The following is a 13,298-nucleotide window of genomic DNA, read 5'->3' on the forward strand; positions in this document are numbered from 1 at the left end:
CGAGACTAATGATGAGCAAATATACAACAGAGAGAGAATTAAATTCAGCGCTTTTATTTCAAACATGCGCTCATTCATGGCTGTATTATTTAACTCATGCACAGTTACGTCTTTATTAGGAGAGGATCTTGACGGATTATTTACGTGACTCCGATTTCACAAGACTAACGATGAGCATAGACAACAGAGAGAGAATTAAATTCAGCGCTAATTTATGTTATTTAATTGATATGATAATTTATTGATAATAATCGTTTAAATTAATATAATAATACTTTTGACTCCTCCATTTTCTTAACAATGGTTTAAAGGCTGAAATGTAAAGTTTATCATTTTATAAAACTTTGTTTTTGTGAAAACTTGTATCTGAACTGTAAATTATGCTTTTTACAGTCATTTTACAGTTTAATATGGTACTATAGACATTGCCCTACCCCGCTCATATGGTATTAATCTTATTTGTGCAGGTCTTAAAAAAGGTTTTAAAAAGTCTTAAATTTGAGCTTAAAAATCCTGCAGAAACCCTGATTTGGCCAATGCCTAAAGTTTTTAATGTAATTTATAAAATACCTAAATACGAATAATGTATATTAATATTCATATGATTAATTTATTGATTAAAGTTATTTAATATTGGTAATAATATTTAGTATTATGTGTCCTTTCATGTCTTTTACTACAGTTCAGTGAAGAAGCAAATCATCTAACGCACAAATTATTATTGTTATTATTATTTTATTTAGTAAATAATGGACATGTTGAGACTAATCTTTGGGGACGAATTAATTTCAGCAATTATCATAATTAAATAGTCACTTTTGCATAAAACCGCTGCTAAATGAATGAATTACTGAATTATTTTTAAAAAGTAAATTTAAAAAAATTAATTTCAGCAATTATTATCATCAAATAGTCACTTTGGAAGAAACTGGCTGATAAATGGAAATGGAAATTATATTATATATCGGCCACCTCTAAATATCAACATTCAGCCATACGTTTCTTATTTGATTTTTATAAGTTGCCAAACTGAATCCTTGGCTTTCAGACAAGCACTTGACCCATCTGAAGTTGGCTTCCTCTTTGACCGTTGATGTAAAATGGTGTGGAAAGGTTTTAAACATGGTAATAATGCCTTTTATCTCTCCTTCTGTTTTCCATTTCTCTCTCCGGTCCACAGCTCTGTGTGCAGAAACTGCGAATCCTGATTGAAGACTCGGACCAGAACTGTGAGCCTTCTGTCAATGCCTGCAGTGTGTCATTCTCTCATTGTCTGTGTGTTTCTGAGTCCCCCCTTCTGGCCCTGTAGATGAAGTCCGTATAGATCTCCATCCTGGATAACTCGAAGACACCTCAGTTCTACAATAGGGAATTGGCAAGAGTCAATCATATTTTTATAGCTTGAGGAACCAGAAAAGGTTCCTCCAGAAAGCAGTAGCATTTCAAGACGTATGCATCAAGTAATCTGAATTATCTTGCAGGAGTTCGAGTTATCAGTGTCCCAGTGAAGCCGGCTGTAGAGTAGCTCTGTGAAGCCTGGACTGCCATGTTTTGTTTCTCAAAAACCGCTGAGTTCCCTCACAGGGCCGTTTGGTATTTACTTCCAGCTGAATGTTTTGGCATTCTGTCAATCCTGAAGACCCATGTCTTCCTTAAATAGATCAGTTTTTGTACATTTTGTTTTTTCATCAACAAACTTAGAACGTGCCGGATAAGCCCACTGTCCTAATGGCCCAACACTACAGAACTGTGGCTCCAGCTGTCATGCATCTGTATTAGTCTATTTGATTTTATGGGCATTTCAACCATCAATGGCCTTAAATCAAATATGTGGTTAATTTTTGTAAAATCTGGCAGAGTAAAACAAAACTGAAGTCCATTTGTGTTGTTGTTGGGGGTGTGTGTTTGTTGTCCTTTGTGTTTGTGTTTTCCCATTGTCTTTGTGTCATTTCAAATGCTGTACATTTAGTAACATTTTAGCAATAGGCTTTAAATTCAGCATATTTGAAAGTCGGCACAAAATGGAAGCTCGAAGTTTTTTTTTATAATTTTTGACCTTATATTTTTAAATAAAAATGTCTCAATTTTTTGGTAAAATGCTAGACATCTCTTGGGTGATGTATGCAGGACTTCTGCATCATTTTGTCCATTCAAACTCTACCGCTTTCTTACAATCGCTTGCAAGCTCACGTTCAGATTTGCCTTCATCCAATCAACAACCATTAGAGAAAAACGAGTCCCACATTTTTTTTTCTTTTCCATAATCCATTTCACTCGGATGTACTTCGTAATATGGACAAAAATATCTGTTGCTACTTCCATTACATGCCGACTTGTGTAAATAGAAGAACTGAGACAAAACGTCAGTTAGCATACATTATAGGGCTGCACGATTATGACAAAAATCATACTTGGCGATTATTCCCTTGAAATTGTAATTGCGATTATTAATTACGGTTATCACAATTGACATTGAATGATGTTTATACCATTGTTTGATGCAACTGCATGCCGTATTTTTATATGAAAATAAACAAGCTGAAAACACTCTAACTGAAAAACTTTTAGTGCTTTTCTATAGTATTAAGCCTCAAATGTCAAATATAAATCGCGATTAGAAATTCGATTAATTGTGCAGCCCTAATAAATTACCATAAAACAGAGAGACTGCGCTTCATTGCAAGAGTCACTTAGGTGCTGTGATGTTTTGCAGTGAAGTACTTGGGTCTTCTGGCCATGTCCAAGATCCTGAAGACGCACCCCAAGTCCGTGCAGTCGCACAAGGACCTGATTCTGCAGTGTTTGGACGACAAAGATGAGTCCATCCGACTGAGAGCTCTGGATCTGCTCTATGGCATGGTGTGTACGACTTTTTGTTAACGGCATTTGTTTGCTTACGTTCCTCTTAAGTCTCGTTGTGAAGAGTTCAAATATAAGAGGTTATTAAAATGTGGTGGAAAATGTGGGTAACTAGGTCTCGAAGAAGAACCTGATGGAGATTGTGAAGAAGCTCATGCTGCATGTTGACAAAGCGGAAGGCACCACTTACCGAGACGAGCTGCTCACCAAGATCATCGACATCTGCAGCCAGAGCAACTACCAGTATATCACCAACTTTGAGTGGTAAGACTAAACAACAGCCCAGTACACATTTAGGGGCCGTTGACAGAGAATTTCAGTTGTTTTTCTATGTAAACATGCGCTAGATGGAGGTCTTTGGCTGGATCTTGAGCTATATCATACATAACACAGCTCAGCTTAAAAAAATATCTTGACTTGTCTTCCACTACCCTGCATCTTACGTTACTAAACAGAAAACGGCATTTTGTATGAACTGGCCCTTAATTATGGTCCCAAGACCTTGTGTTTTTTTCGCCCTTTCACTGCCCTGTGTGCAAAAATATGTTCTGTGTGAACTGCCCCTTAAATATAGTACTGAGACTTGCATTTTTTTTTCCTATTCCACTGTCCTGCGTCTCACTTTAGCACAAATGCACATTCTATGTGAACCAGCCCTTAAACGTAGTTTTACCAGTAACCGTTACTATTTTACATAGCCATTACTGGATACAGAAGTCAGAAAACAACCTTATCTGTCTTCCAGGTACATCAGTATCCTGGTCGAACTGACTCGTCTGGAAGGTACAAGGCACGGCCACCTAATCGCCTCTCAGATGCTGGACGTCGCCATCCGTGTCAAAGCCATCAGAGGCTTCGCCGTGGCTCAGATGGCCACTCTGCTGGACAACGCACACCTGCTGACCGGCAACACGCAGCGCAACGGGATCTGCGAGGTTCTCTACGCTGCTGCGTGGATCTGCGGAGAGTTCTCAGAGTACGTGCTGACGATCTGGAAAGGTTCATACTTCAACCATATAGCAGCATGCTAACATCCTTTTCCCCACAGGCATCTGGAAGACCCCATGCAGACACTGGAGGCTATGCTGAGGCCCAAAGTGGCCACCCTGCCCGGTCACATCCAGGCGGTGTACGTACAAAATGCTGCCAAGCTGTTTGCGACCGTGTTGCGAAAGCACGAAGGGGAGACGGACAGCCATGCTGCGCAGGAGACCAGCCAGCTGCTCATAGACAGACTGCCCCTCTTCGTCCAGAGTGCCAACCTGGAAGTGCAGGAGAGGGTGAGGAGAAGCTTTATTCTGACATCTCGTCCCTTATGAAACTTCACCATGATTTTACTACAAATAAAACCAAAAAACATGGTTACTATAGTTAAACCATGGTAGCCACAAATTAACCATGGTTTTGGTACACTAACCATAGTATTTGTAAGTAAACCTGTGGTTATACAAATGGTAATCAATACACCAAAAAACCATGGTAACTACAATTTTTTCTATAGTAAAACCATGGTTAATTTTTCATAAGGGGTGGCTGGCAGTGTTTTTGGCATCACAGGTACTTTCCTAGCATGAAGGCTATTCCAGACACTAGATGACAAAATGATATAAAATGAAGTGGAAATTCATTTCCAAAATCTCAAAATCCATTCAACAACCAGTGAATTGAATCAAGTCCTCGCCCTATATTTCGGATGTAAATCCCTGACTGACAGATAAAGCAACCAATCATGTTTCGTTTTGCGCCGCATCATGTTTAGGGGTGTGGAAATGTTGCCACAATAACAGACCGGTGTGTAAAACTTGGACGAGTTTTAAAGAGTCTATGTCGCGAACTTTACATATTTAACATACTTTTGAAAATCCAGCGTTTAGTTGATCCTGATAAGTGCTCATTATCACAGTTGTAAACACGACAGCTTTCTTCTAACATGAGGGGGTTTGGCATCATGGCATCGTTGTTTCCAGGTTAAACAACGCGACACACATCTCCCGGAAATATTGTATAATTCAACCAATCAGATGATAACTTCGAAACTCCTGAAGTGTTTCCAAATTTGTGTGTCAGACATTCAGCCAACTGTCCGTGGGCGTGACGTCTGAGGCTGAGACTATGTGTCATGACAATCGAAAATGGCAATGTGCTAAAGCATGTTAGCATTATTTTAAAACATGCTAGCAACATTTTAAAACATGCTAGCAATGTGATAATACATGTTAACAAAATGCTAGCAACATGTTAGCAACATGCTGGAAATGTTACAAATATCCAAGCAGCATGCTTGGTCAAGTTAGCAGTGTGTTAGAACATGGCAACAACATAGTAGAAGCCAGCAATGTGTTAAAACATGTTAGCAGCATGCTAGCAATGTGCTAAAATGCTGGAATTGCACAAGCAACATGCTAATTCAAACAAGGTGTAAGAAATGGCAACAACATAGCAACATGTTAACAATGTGATAACTTATTGGTAGCAGTGTTGGGGAAAGTTACTTTTAAAAGTAATGCATTACAATATTGCGTTGTAATATATTACCCCCAACACTGATTGCTAGTATGTTGCTAGCATGTTTAAGTCATGTTAGCATCATGGTAACAACATGTTGAAACATGCTAAAGGATGTCAGAAACATGTTATATCTTGCTAGCAGTGTGTTAAAACTTCAACAACATTGCAGCAACATGTTAACAAAGTGATCATTTTAACTCTTTCCCCGCCAGCATTTTTGATGATTTTCACTAAAATTTGATGGCCTTCAGTATATTTTGCTGTATGAATATTTGAATATGCAATACACCTAAATAAACTTTTTAAACAAAATTACTTTTAAACAAAAAAAATCAGTTTTATTCAAGCTTAAAGCATTCTTTTTTTATCAACACTTGAATATAGGTAGGTTTCATAAAAATGCATAATTTTGAGCAAAAAGGTGAGAAAATCACATTTTTATCAAAAACTACATCTGGATAATATTCAGTACGATTATCAAAGCATAAATCCAGTAAATCTCTTCCATCAACACCTCTAAACCTTGCACAGAAATATTCCACTTCCTGGATCAACATTTTACTCTGTAACATTATGCAGTTTTCATTTATATGCTGTCTATTGCTGATGATCGCATTATTTTTCATATGCATCTGTTTATGTAAGAGATCGCTCGTTTTTCCGTCCTGTTCATGTGTGTTTTTGTTCGGGAGGTTTTGTACTCGTTCAGAAGATGCGTAATAGCGCCCCCGAGTGTATAACAGTGAAAACACGAAAAGCCGTAAAAACTCGTCTTTGGCGGGGGAAGCGTTTTCTTGTAAAAGACGAGATAACTCGTCAATGGCGGGGAAAGAGTTAACATGCTTATGCTTTGCAATAAGTTAAATTATGCTAGAAACATGGTTAGTAATATGCTGAGTCATGTTAGCAATGTGCTAAACATGCCAGTGAAGTGTTAAATGTGTTAGAAACATGCTAGCTTGCAACATGTTGCGAACGCCTTGCAGTTAGCAGAGGACTGTAGCAACCACTTTTATGGTCTGATGTGTTTTTTTTTTTAGAGATCTCATGGGTTCCTAATAGGGCTGGGTATCGATTCAGATGTCCCGATTCGATTTCGATACGCAAGCTCTCGATTCGATTCGATTCTCGATTTTTTTTATTACATTCCGTGAATATAGTTTTAATACAAATGCTATTGATATTTCTAAAAAAATGTACAGTAAACATCAGTTTACAAATGGTGAATTAATAAAAAGAAATTAAGAACCACATGCCTGTATTTTAAACCTATTCTTTTTTTTAACACCGCGAGCGTCATCCGCGCTTTAGTATGTGTGTAGTAAACAAAGTGCGCCGCACCATCCGCCATTCATTCATTGCGGAAATCATGGCGCCTTATGCGTGATATCAGATGCTTCTGCAGATTTATAGTATTACTATAGCATTTCACCTGAGCATTGCGAATTGCGCGTATGGCCATGATAAGTGCTGAATGAATGACTTTGACAGGCTTTCTGTTGTAACATCGCGCAAGGTAAATAAGGGTGACATCTAGTGGAGAAGACTAATGATAAGATTCATGTTAATCAGATCTTGTTTTAAATGTGTGCTGAAATAAATACTGGAAAAGATCGATTCGCGGCTTTTGAGAATCGATATCGAATCGACGTCATTTTAAAAAACGATTAATCGGAAAATCGATTTTTTTTTTGCCCAGCCCTAGTTCCTAATGTGGTCTGTTTTGGTGTAATGGATCTGATGTGGATTATTAGGCATCCGAAGAGGGTTTAAAGGGGTCTGATGCTGTCTAATGTGTTTTTGCAGGGTTTAATGGGGTCTGATATGTACCTCCATTGGAATCAGTTGTGAGCATGAGCAAAGCGCTTTTCATTGATTGTGATTAAAATAATAGGGTTTATTAGGCTTCGGAACAGACACACACACACACACACTGCAACATTAACCATGGTGTTCCCCTGCAGGCGTCCTGCATCCTCCAGCTGGTGAAGTACATCCAGAAGCTGCAGCAGAAGAAGGTGGAGGTGGCAGAGGAAGTGACGGCTCTCTTCGCTGGAGAGCTCAATCCCGTGGCCCCCAAGGCCCAGAAGAAAGTGCCTGTACCAGAAGGGTGAGTCATTGAGTGTATATCAAGGGAATCGAAAGAAATAGATGTTTCAGCTGTTGTTTTCCCCCTCCAGTCTGGATTTGGATGCCTGGATCAATAAGCCTCCGTCAGAGAGCGAGTCTGAGGACGAGAAGCCCAAAGCGGTGTTCGCTAAAGAGGAACCCAAGCATTCCAGATCAAGACACACTGAGGTGGACGAGAAAGAGTTGGCCAGGGTAAGTCCACGATGTCCTTTAGACCTACAGAAAATATAAAAATACAGCCGTCCTAATTAGGGGTGTGCGATATACCGGTAGACACAATTAACCGGTAGACATTTGTCAACTAGTAGAGATTTTGGACTATGGCCTCTATTGCGGTTACACGCTCTCATGACGTTGCTGTGCTGCATGACCATGAAAATGTATCATTTGCACACATTTTTAAGCGTTGCGGTTTAAAAACAAGCAATTGTAAGCTGTTGAAATGCATTCAGCAGCGAAAGAGAACTCATTTCACTATATGCGTGAGCTGTCTGAGAGACTGTTTCTGAGCTCCGTCAGAAAGGCGCGCGCACGTGAAGACTGTGCTCATAGAGCGCGGGAGCATTGAACGGAGTTATTTTTACTGCTGTATAGGCCTTGAATGGTTAAATACACACACTTGTATGTGTCAAAATGCCCATCTTTGCAAATGTCCTCGTAAACGGAGTAATTATGTCTTAAGTGAAAGCAAACTGCTGAGAAAGAAAACATGCGTAACAGTATATTGGGTTCGGGCAGCTCTTAAAGTGACAGCAGTCTAATATTCCTGCTATCTGTCATTCATGTTAATCAAACCACAAAAGAGAGAAAATCTCTAACTGCTCTTGACTAAATCACTTTTGTTACTTTAATAAGTAGAAATTGAATTTACACAGTGAAGAATATGCAGTGTTTTTATACATTTGATTACTTTATGCAATGTATGTAGCATTTCTTATTTATTTGTTCTACTGTAGTTTTTTGTCCTATTGCTTCTAATTAGATTCTTATTCTTATTTAATCGCTGACTGTTTACTTGTTTTCAGTGAGCTTGAGTTTTTTTGTTTTTTATTTAGGCTAGTATTAGTTTTTTTGTGATATTGACACTGGTGACAAGAATTATGAAATTTTTATGGTATAAAACATTTTGATATAGAGACCTTATTTAAAAAAAAAAAACTATATCGTGATCTATATCGTTACCATGAAATAAAATTACTCTTATTGTGATATAAGATTTTGGACATATCGTCCACCCCTAGTCCTAATACACTTGTCCGATTTCACACAGAGGAGGGAAGCCAGGAAGCGGGAACAGGCCAACAACCCATTCTACATCAAGGCCTCGCCATCATCTCAGAAGGTACGCAGTCAAATGATTTCTGCGATCACATAAACCTCAGGCCGAAACATGCTTTTAAGCACCTCGAACTTGTTTGCAATTGCAGGTGTATGACGCTCCAGGTGTAGAACACATTCCGGTGGTGCAGATCGACCTTAGTGTGCCTCTTAAAGTCCCAGGTAAGCAAATCTACAATCTCTTATTTCAGCAGACCAAATAAAACCACGGTTTAATTTCATTGTCCATTGTTTGGTCCAGGGATGCCCATGTCCGACCAATACCTGAAGCTGGAGGAGGAGCGCCGGCAGAAGGAGAAGGCTGAGAGAAAGAAGGAGAAAAAGAAAAAGCGGGAGAAGCGAGGGAAAGAGAGGAAGGCGGATTCAGGTCCTGAGAGCGAGGAAGACATAGCGCCCGCTCACCAGGTGGACATAGTCACAGAGGAAATGCCAGAGGTGAGCAGCTGTTATTTTGGAGTTGTTATTTTTATCCCCTAAACTATATGCAATAATGTTGGTTTGTCTTGGTTCCCAGAATGCCTTACCGAGTGACGATGACGATAAGGATCCCAATGACCCTCATAAAGCTCTGGACATCGATCTGGACAAGTATGTACCACATTGATGCCTCCTACAGTTCATACATGTGCTACATGTAGTGATGCACAGAAATTCATTTTTTACTAAAACTGAAATTTGGCGTTCTTGTTTTGTGTCCGGTGTTTGGTCTGAGACACTTTCTGTCAGTCTGAGGATATTAATACTTCATTTTCAGTATCACCACTGTTTTCCCTCCAGATATTGTTTTCATTTTCATGTTTCTCATGGCTGTCATTCATTAGATGCCTTTAGCAGGTTCTGATTGCGGAGTCCAGAATCTCTGTTCATGCAGATGCAAAACAAATCTAGTTCTTTTGCAGCTGTTGGGTTTTCCGTGTTCTGATATCGAGGAGCTTTCTCCAGTTCTTCTGAATATGCTCCACTCTCTTACATACACTGCTTTCTGCTTGTGTCTCTCGATCTCTCTCTCTCTCTCTCTCTCTCTCTCTCTCTCTCCCTCATGCACGCACACATCTGCCCTCCTGACAGTCTGCTGTCTGGTTCTAGCTCAAGGTAAGTACTTCATGTGGTCATTTGACCCCGTGGAATCAACTGCCCAATTACCAGCATCTGTTTTTTTTTTTTTTTTCCTGGCAATTGTAGTATGTCACTGTTGGACCGAAATAATATTTGTCAAGAATACATTGTGCATGACTGATCAGCTCACCTGCAGGTTGGGTTTTGGCTGTGGTCATATTGCTACAACTTGAACACTTTGTTTATAAAGTTTGGGGTTCAAAAGAATGGAATTCATTTTAAATCAAATTTTTTGTAACATTATAAATTCATTTACTGTCACTTTTGATCAATTTAATGCATCCTAGCTGAATAAAACTGATAATTTCTTTCAAAAATATTAAAAATCTTACTGACCTCAAACTTTTTAATGGTAGTGTATATACAGTACACACCAGCATTGACAGCCTTGCCTGGCTTTGACTTTTCCCTTGAAACTCGTGGGCACAGATTTTAAACCCCTCAGCTGTTTTCAGCTTGTTGTTGTACAGAAACATTTTACTGATTTAAAGGCCTCTTCACACCAAATCTCAATTTCTGACACAACACAATACACCACAAGATTTCAAATGAAGCGAAGCAAACTCCTTCATACCTAGTTGAGAATATTATGTTTCTTTTGTTTTGTTTTGTTTTGTTCTGTTTGGAGGTTAGGTCAGTTTAGTTTTTATTTAGTTTTTCTTTTTTGTTTGGTTTGGAATTTTTTTTTTTTTTAAATACTTTTGTATGTTTTTATTTTTCATTTGTTTGACAAATTCAGATCAGTAACTTTTTAGATGGATTTGTGAGTGCTTTGAGTGATTAAAAACAACCATTTCCTTGAATTGAACTGATTGTGAAGTGAACTACACTGGTTGCACTTTGAGTGTTGTTGTATGCAGCGACAGAGCACAGTGCAAAATAAAGACATGATGTCCAGTTATTTCTATTATTTTTTTTATGTCTCATTCTATTCAGAACTCCCAACAATTTCTGTTGCCTTCACACTCTAGAAACCATGTTTAGCTCGTATCTGTGGAGAAATGTAGATGTTCAACAAATTAAAATAGTTCAGATTCAGTAGTGTTTTTTTTTTGTTAAATTAAATCAATTCTTAGCACTGATTGGCTAATTTAAGAACAACAGTTTGAAATGTATTAGCTGATGAAATGTTATACTTGTGTGGCGCTGTCACATTAGACTTGTTGCGAACAGGCCTTTGGACTGTGTATTGAATAAACTGAAGCCTTTCCTAGCTTCCATGTAACTGGTTATCTCTCTTGCTCACAATCTCCTTTTCTTTCTGTCCATCTAATCTCTGTTTCTCTTATTCTTTCCAGGCCGCTTGCAGACAGCGAGAAGCTTCCCGTGAGGACCCACCGTCCAGAGGTGCTGAAGAGCCCTGCCGAGGACAGAGTCAATGAGAGCATCCCGCAGGAGACCAAGAAGAGGAGCGGTAAGGAGAAGAAGGAGAAGAAGAAAGGCAAGGAGAAGGACAGGAAGGTGAGATGGCAGTTTTGTATGAATAATAATTGTAAACACACATATCTGCATTTAAGCAATTAAGAGCGTTTTTGTAATTCCACTTCATTAATATTCATATGGTGGTTTTGATGTTTTGTAGAGGAGCAAAGAGGAAAAGAAAAAGAAGAAACATAAAGAAGTGGAGGAGGAGCTTCTGGAGTCCCACCCAGAAGAGGCCGTCCAATCAGAGGAGACCAAAGAGGCGGCAACCCCGCCCACATCCACATCTGCTGAGGTATGATTGTTTTTGCACCTATAGTAAAGTATTATCTTTAAAAAAACTTGTCTTATAGCCTCTCCATCACTAACATTTGCTGTTTGCTTTATTTATACTTCGAAATATTCCATTACTTTGTTGAAACTGCTCAAATTTGGGCTGCCACAAATGACAGAATTTATATACAAAGCTTAAATCAATCGTTAAACAGAGAAAAAGCATGAAAACATCTGTTTTAATGGCCACATACCTGCAGTCTGTACTGCTGTTTAGAGGTGTTAATGATTAATGGACGATTAATTGTTGTTAATTTAATCCAGTAAATCTTATTTGTATTGTCTAATGCATTTCAGCACAAAATGCAGAAAATGTAGTGAACTTATTACGTTACTTATGCATGTTATTATTTGACAAGTAGTCCAAAATTGGAAATATTGAAAAATGTAAAAAAATATATATTTTTCTTTTAGATTTTTTGTTTTTATATATATATATATATATATATATATATTAGGAGCGTACAGGTACATGTATTCGTATGAACGTCACGGTTCGGTTCATGCTGTCAGAGGATGAATACAGTCAGTCAGGAACTGACCGTCTTCAGAAATGTTTTGATGATGTTTTCTTTTCCTCTTACCTCCATATAATGCATATTAAAGTAGAGTTAATAAGCACAGAATTGCTTTGTTTACAGCGGTAACCAAGGAAACTCTAAATCGCTGCTGTTCCATAAGCGCCACCTACTGTCAGAGAAATCAGTTGCATTTTCATTCAGCCCGTCTGCTGTTTTTGTTTTGTGCAGGTGTCTTATGTAGCATAATTTCACAAATCTAAAGTCGGACCATTCTGTTTTTGCTTTAAATCTTGAAATTATACAATCTAATTCAAATCAAATACAACTGCTCATGTATGTAGCACTATCGTCTGTTCAAAATAAAAGAAAAAAAATAAATTTCCTGTTGTTCCAAACTCGTATCGAACAGTGACCCCAAAACAGAAAATCGTGATACCAAACTGCAGGGCTCCAGACTGCAACCAAATTTTTTCTGCCTGTGCGACTAAATTTTGTGTGCGGTCGCACTGGCGCGACCACCGCGTTGTTCAACTCATAAGCGCTGACATTTCTGTTGCATAAGTGAAACATAAAACGGCAAACTAAACTGAAAGCATAATGAAACCACGCTACTCGTTTGAACTGCGCAGCGCTTAGAGTGTAGAGCCTGGTTTATACTCGCCGCGTCAGCACGAGCACGAAGGTGCAGCAGCAAAAAGGACGCGAATATTGAGGAAACGATGGATGGTTTCAAGCTAAAGTAAAAGACCGCTTCTTAAACCAGAGAAGGTGAACATGTTGGTATTCTTGTGGGGAAAAACATGCCCAAGCCTGGCTTATAACACGGCAAAAGAGGAACTCCCGTTTACAAAATTCAAATAACAAATAATACTGATGAAAAATGAATGTTAACCACTTTCGTTTCCATATAACTATAAACTACGATAAAAGCATGCATTGATTAATCCCATGTTGTAGCGCAAAAAAAAAAATCATCTGTTCCTTGGCAGGTTTTGAAATCTGGAAAATAATCAATGATCTTTCAAGATTCAAGTCTGCTTTATTGTCAATTCTTCCACATGTACAGCACAT

At 38.5% G+C, this 13,298-nt stretch overlaps 1 protein-coding gene across 1 annotated transcript in view; it reads left to right on the plus strand.

The window, feature by feature from the left end:
- ap3d1 (adaptor related protein complex 3 subunit delta 1) overlaps nt 1–13,298 on the plus strand; it is a 44,430-nt gene that overhangs the window by 15,079 nt on the left and 16,053 nt on the right. Inside the window, exons 11-23 of the mRNA XM_016526996.1 lie at nt 1,181–1,229; nt 2,714–2,859; nt 2,975–3,123; nt 3,605–3,835; nt 3,908–4,139; nt 7,332–7,477; nt 7,548–7,689; nt 8,768–8,839; nt 8,925–8,997; nt 9,077–9,270; nt 9,350–9,423; nt 11,250–11,412; nt 11,534–11,668. Coding sequence (XP_016382482.1) covers nt 1,181–1,229; nt 2,714–2,859; nt 2,975–3,123; nt 3,605–3,835; nt 3,908–4,139; nt 7,332–7,477; nt 7,548–7,689; nt 8,768–8,839; nt 8,925–8,997; nt 9,077–9,270; nt 9,350–9,423; nt 11,250–11,412; nt 11,534–11,668 — 1,806 coding nt within the window. The remainder of the gene's footprint in view (nt 1–1,180; nt 1,230–2,713; nt 2,860–2,974; nt 3,124–3,604; nt 3,836–3,907; nt 4,140–7,331; nt 7,478–7,547; nt 7,690–8,767; nt 8,840–8,924; nt 8,998–9,076; nt 9,271–9,349; nt 9,424–11,249; nt 11,413–11,533; nt 11,669–13,298) is intronic.

The sequence above is a fragment of the Sinocyclocheilus rhinocerous genome, unplaced genomic scaffold, assembly GCF_001515625.1.
Source record: "Sinocyclocheilus rhinocerous isolate Xijiao unplaced genomic scaffold, SAMN03320098_v1.1 scaffold1294, whole genome shotgun sequence".
In the NCBI taxonomy this organism is placed as follows: Eukaryota; Metazoa; Chordata; class Actinopteri; order Cypriniformes; family Cyprinidae; genus Sinocyclocheilus; species Sinocyclocheilus rhinocerous.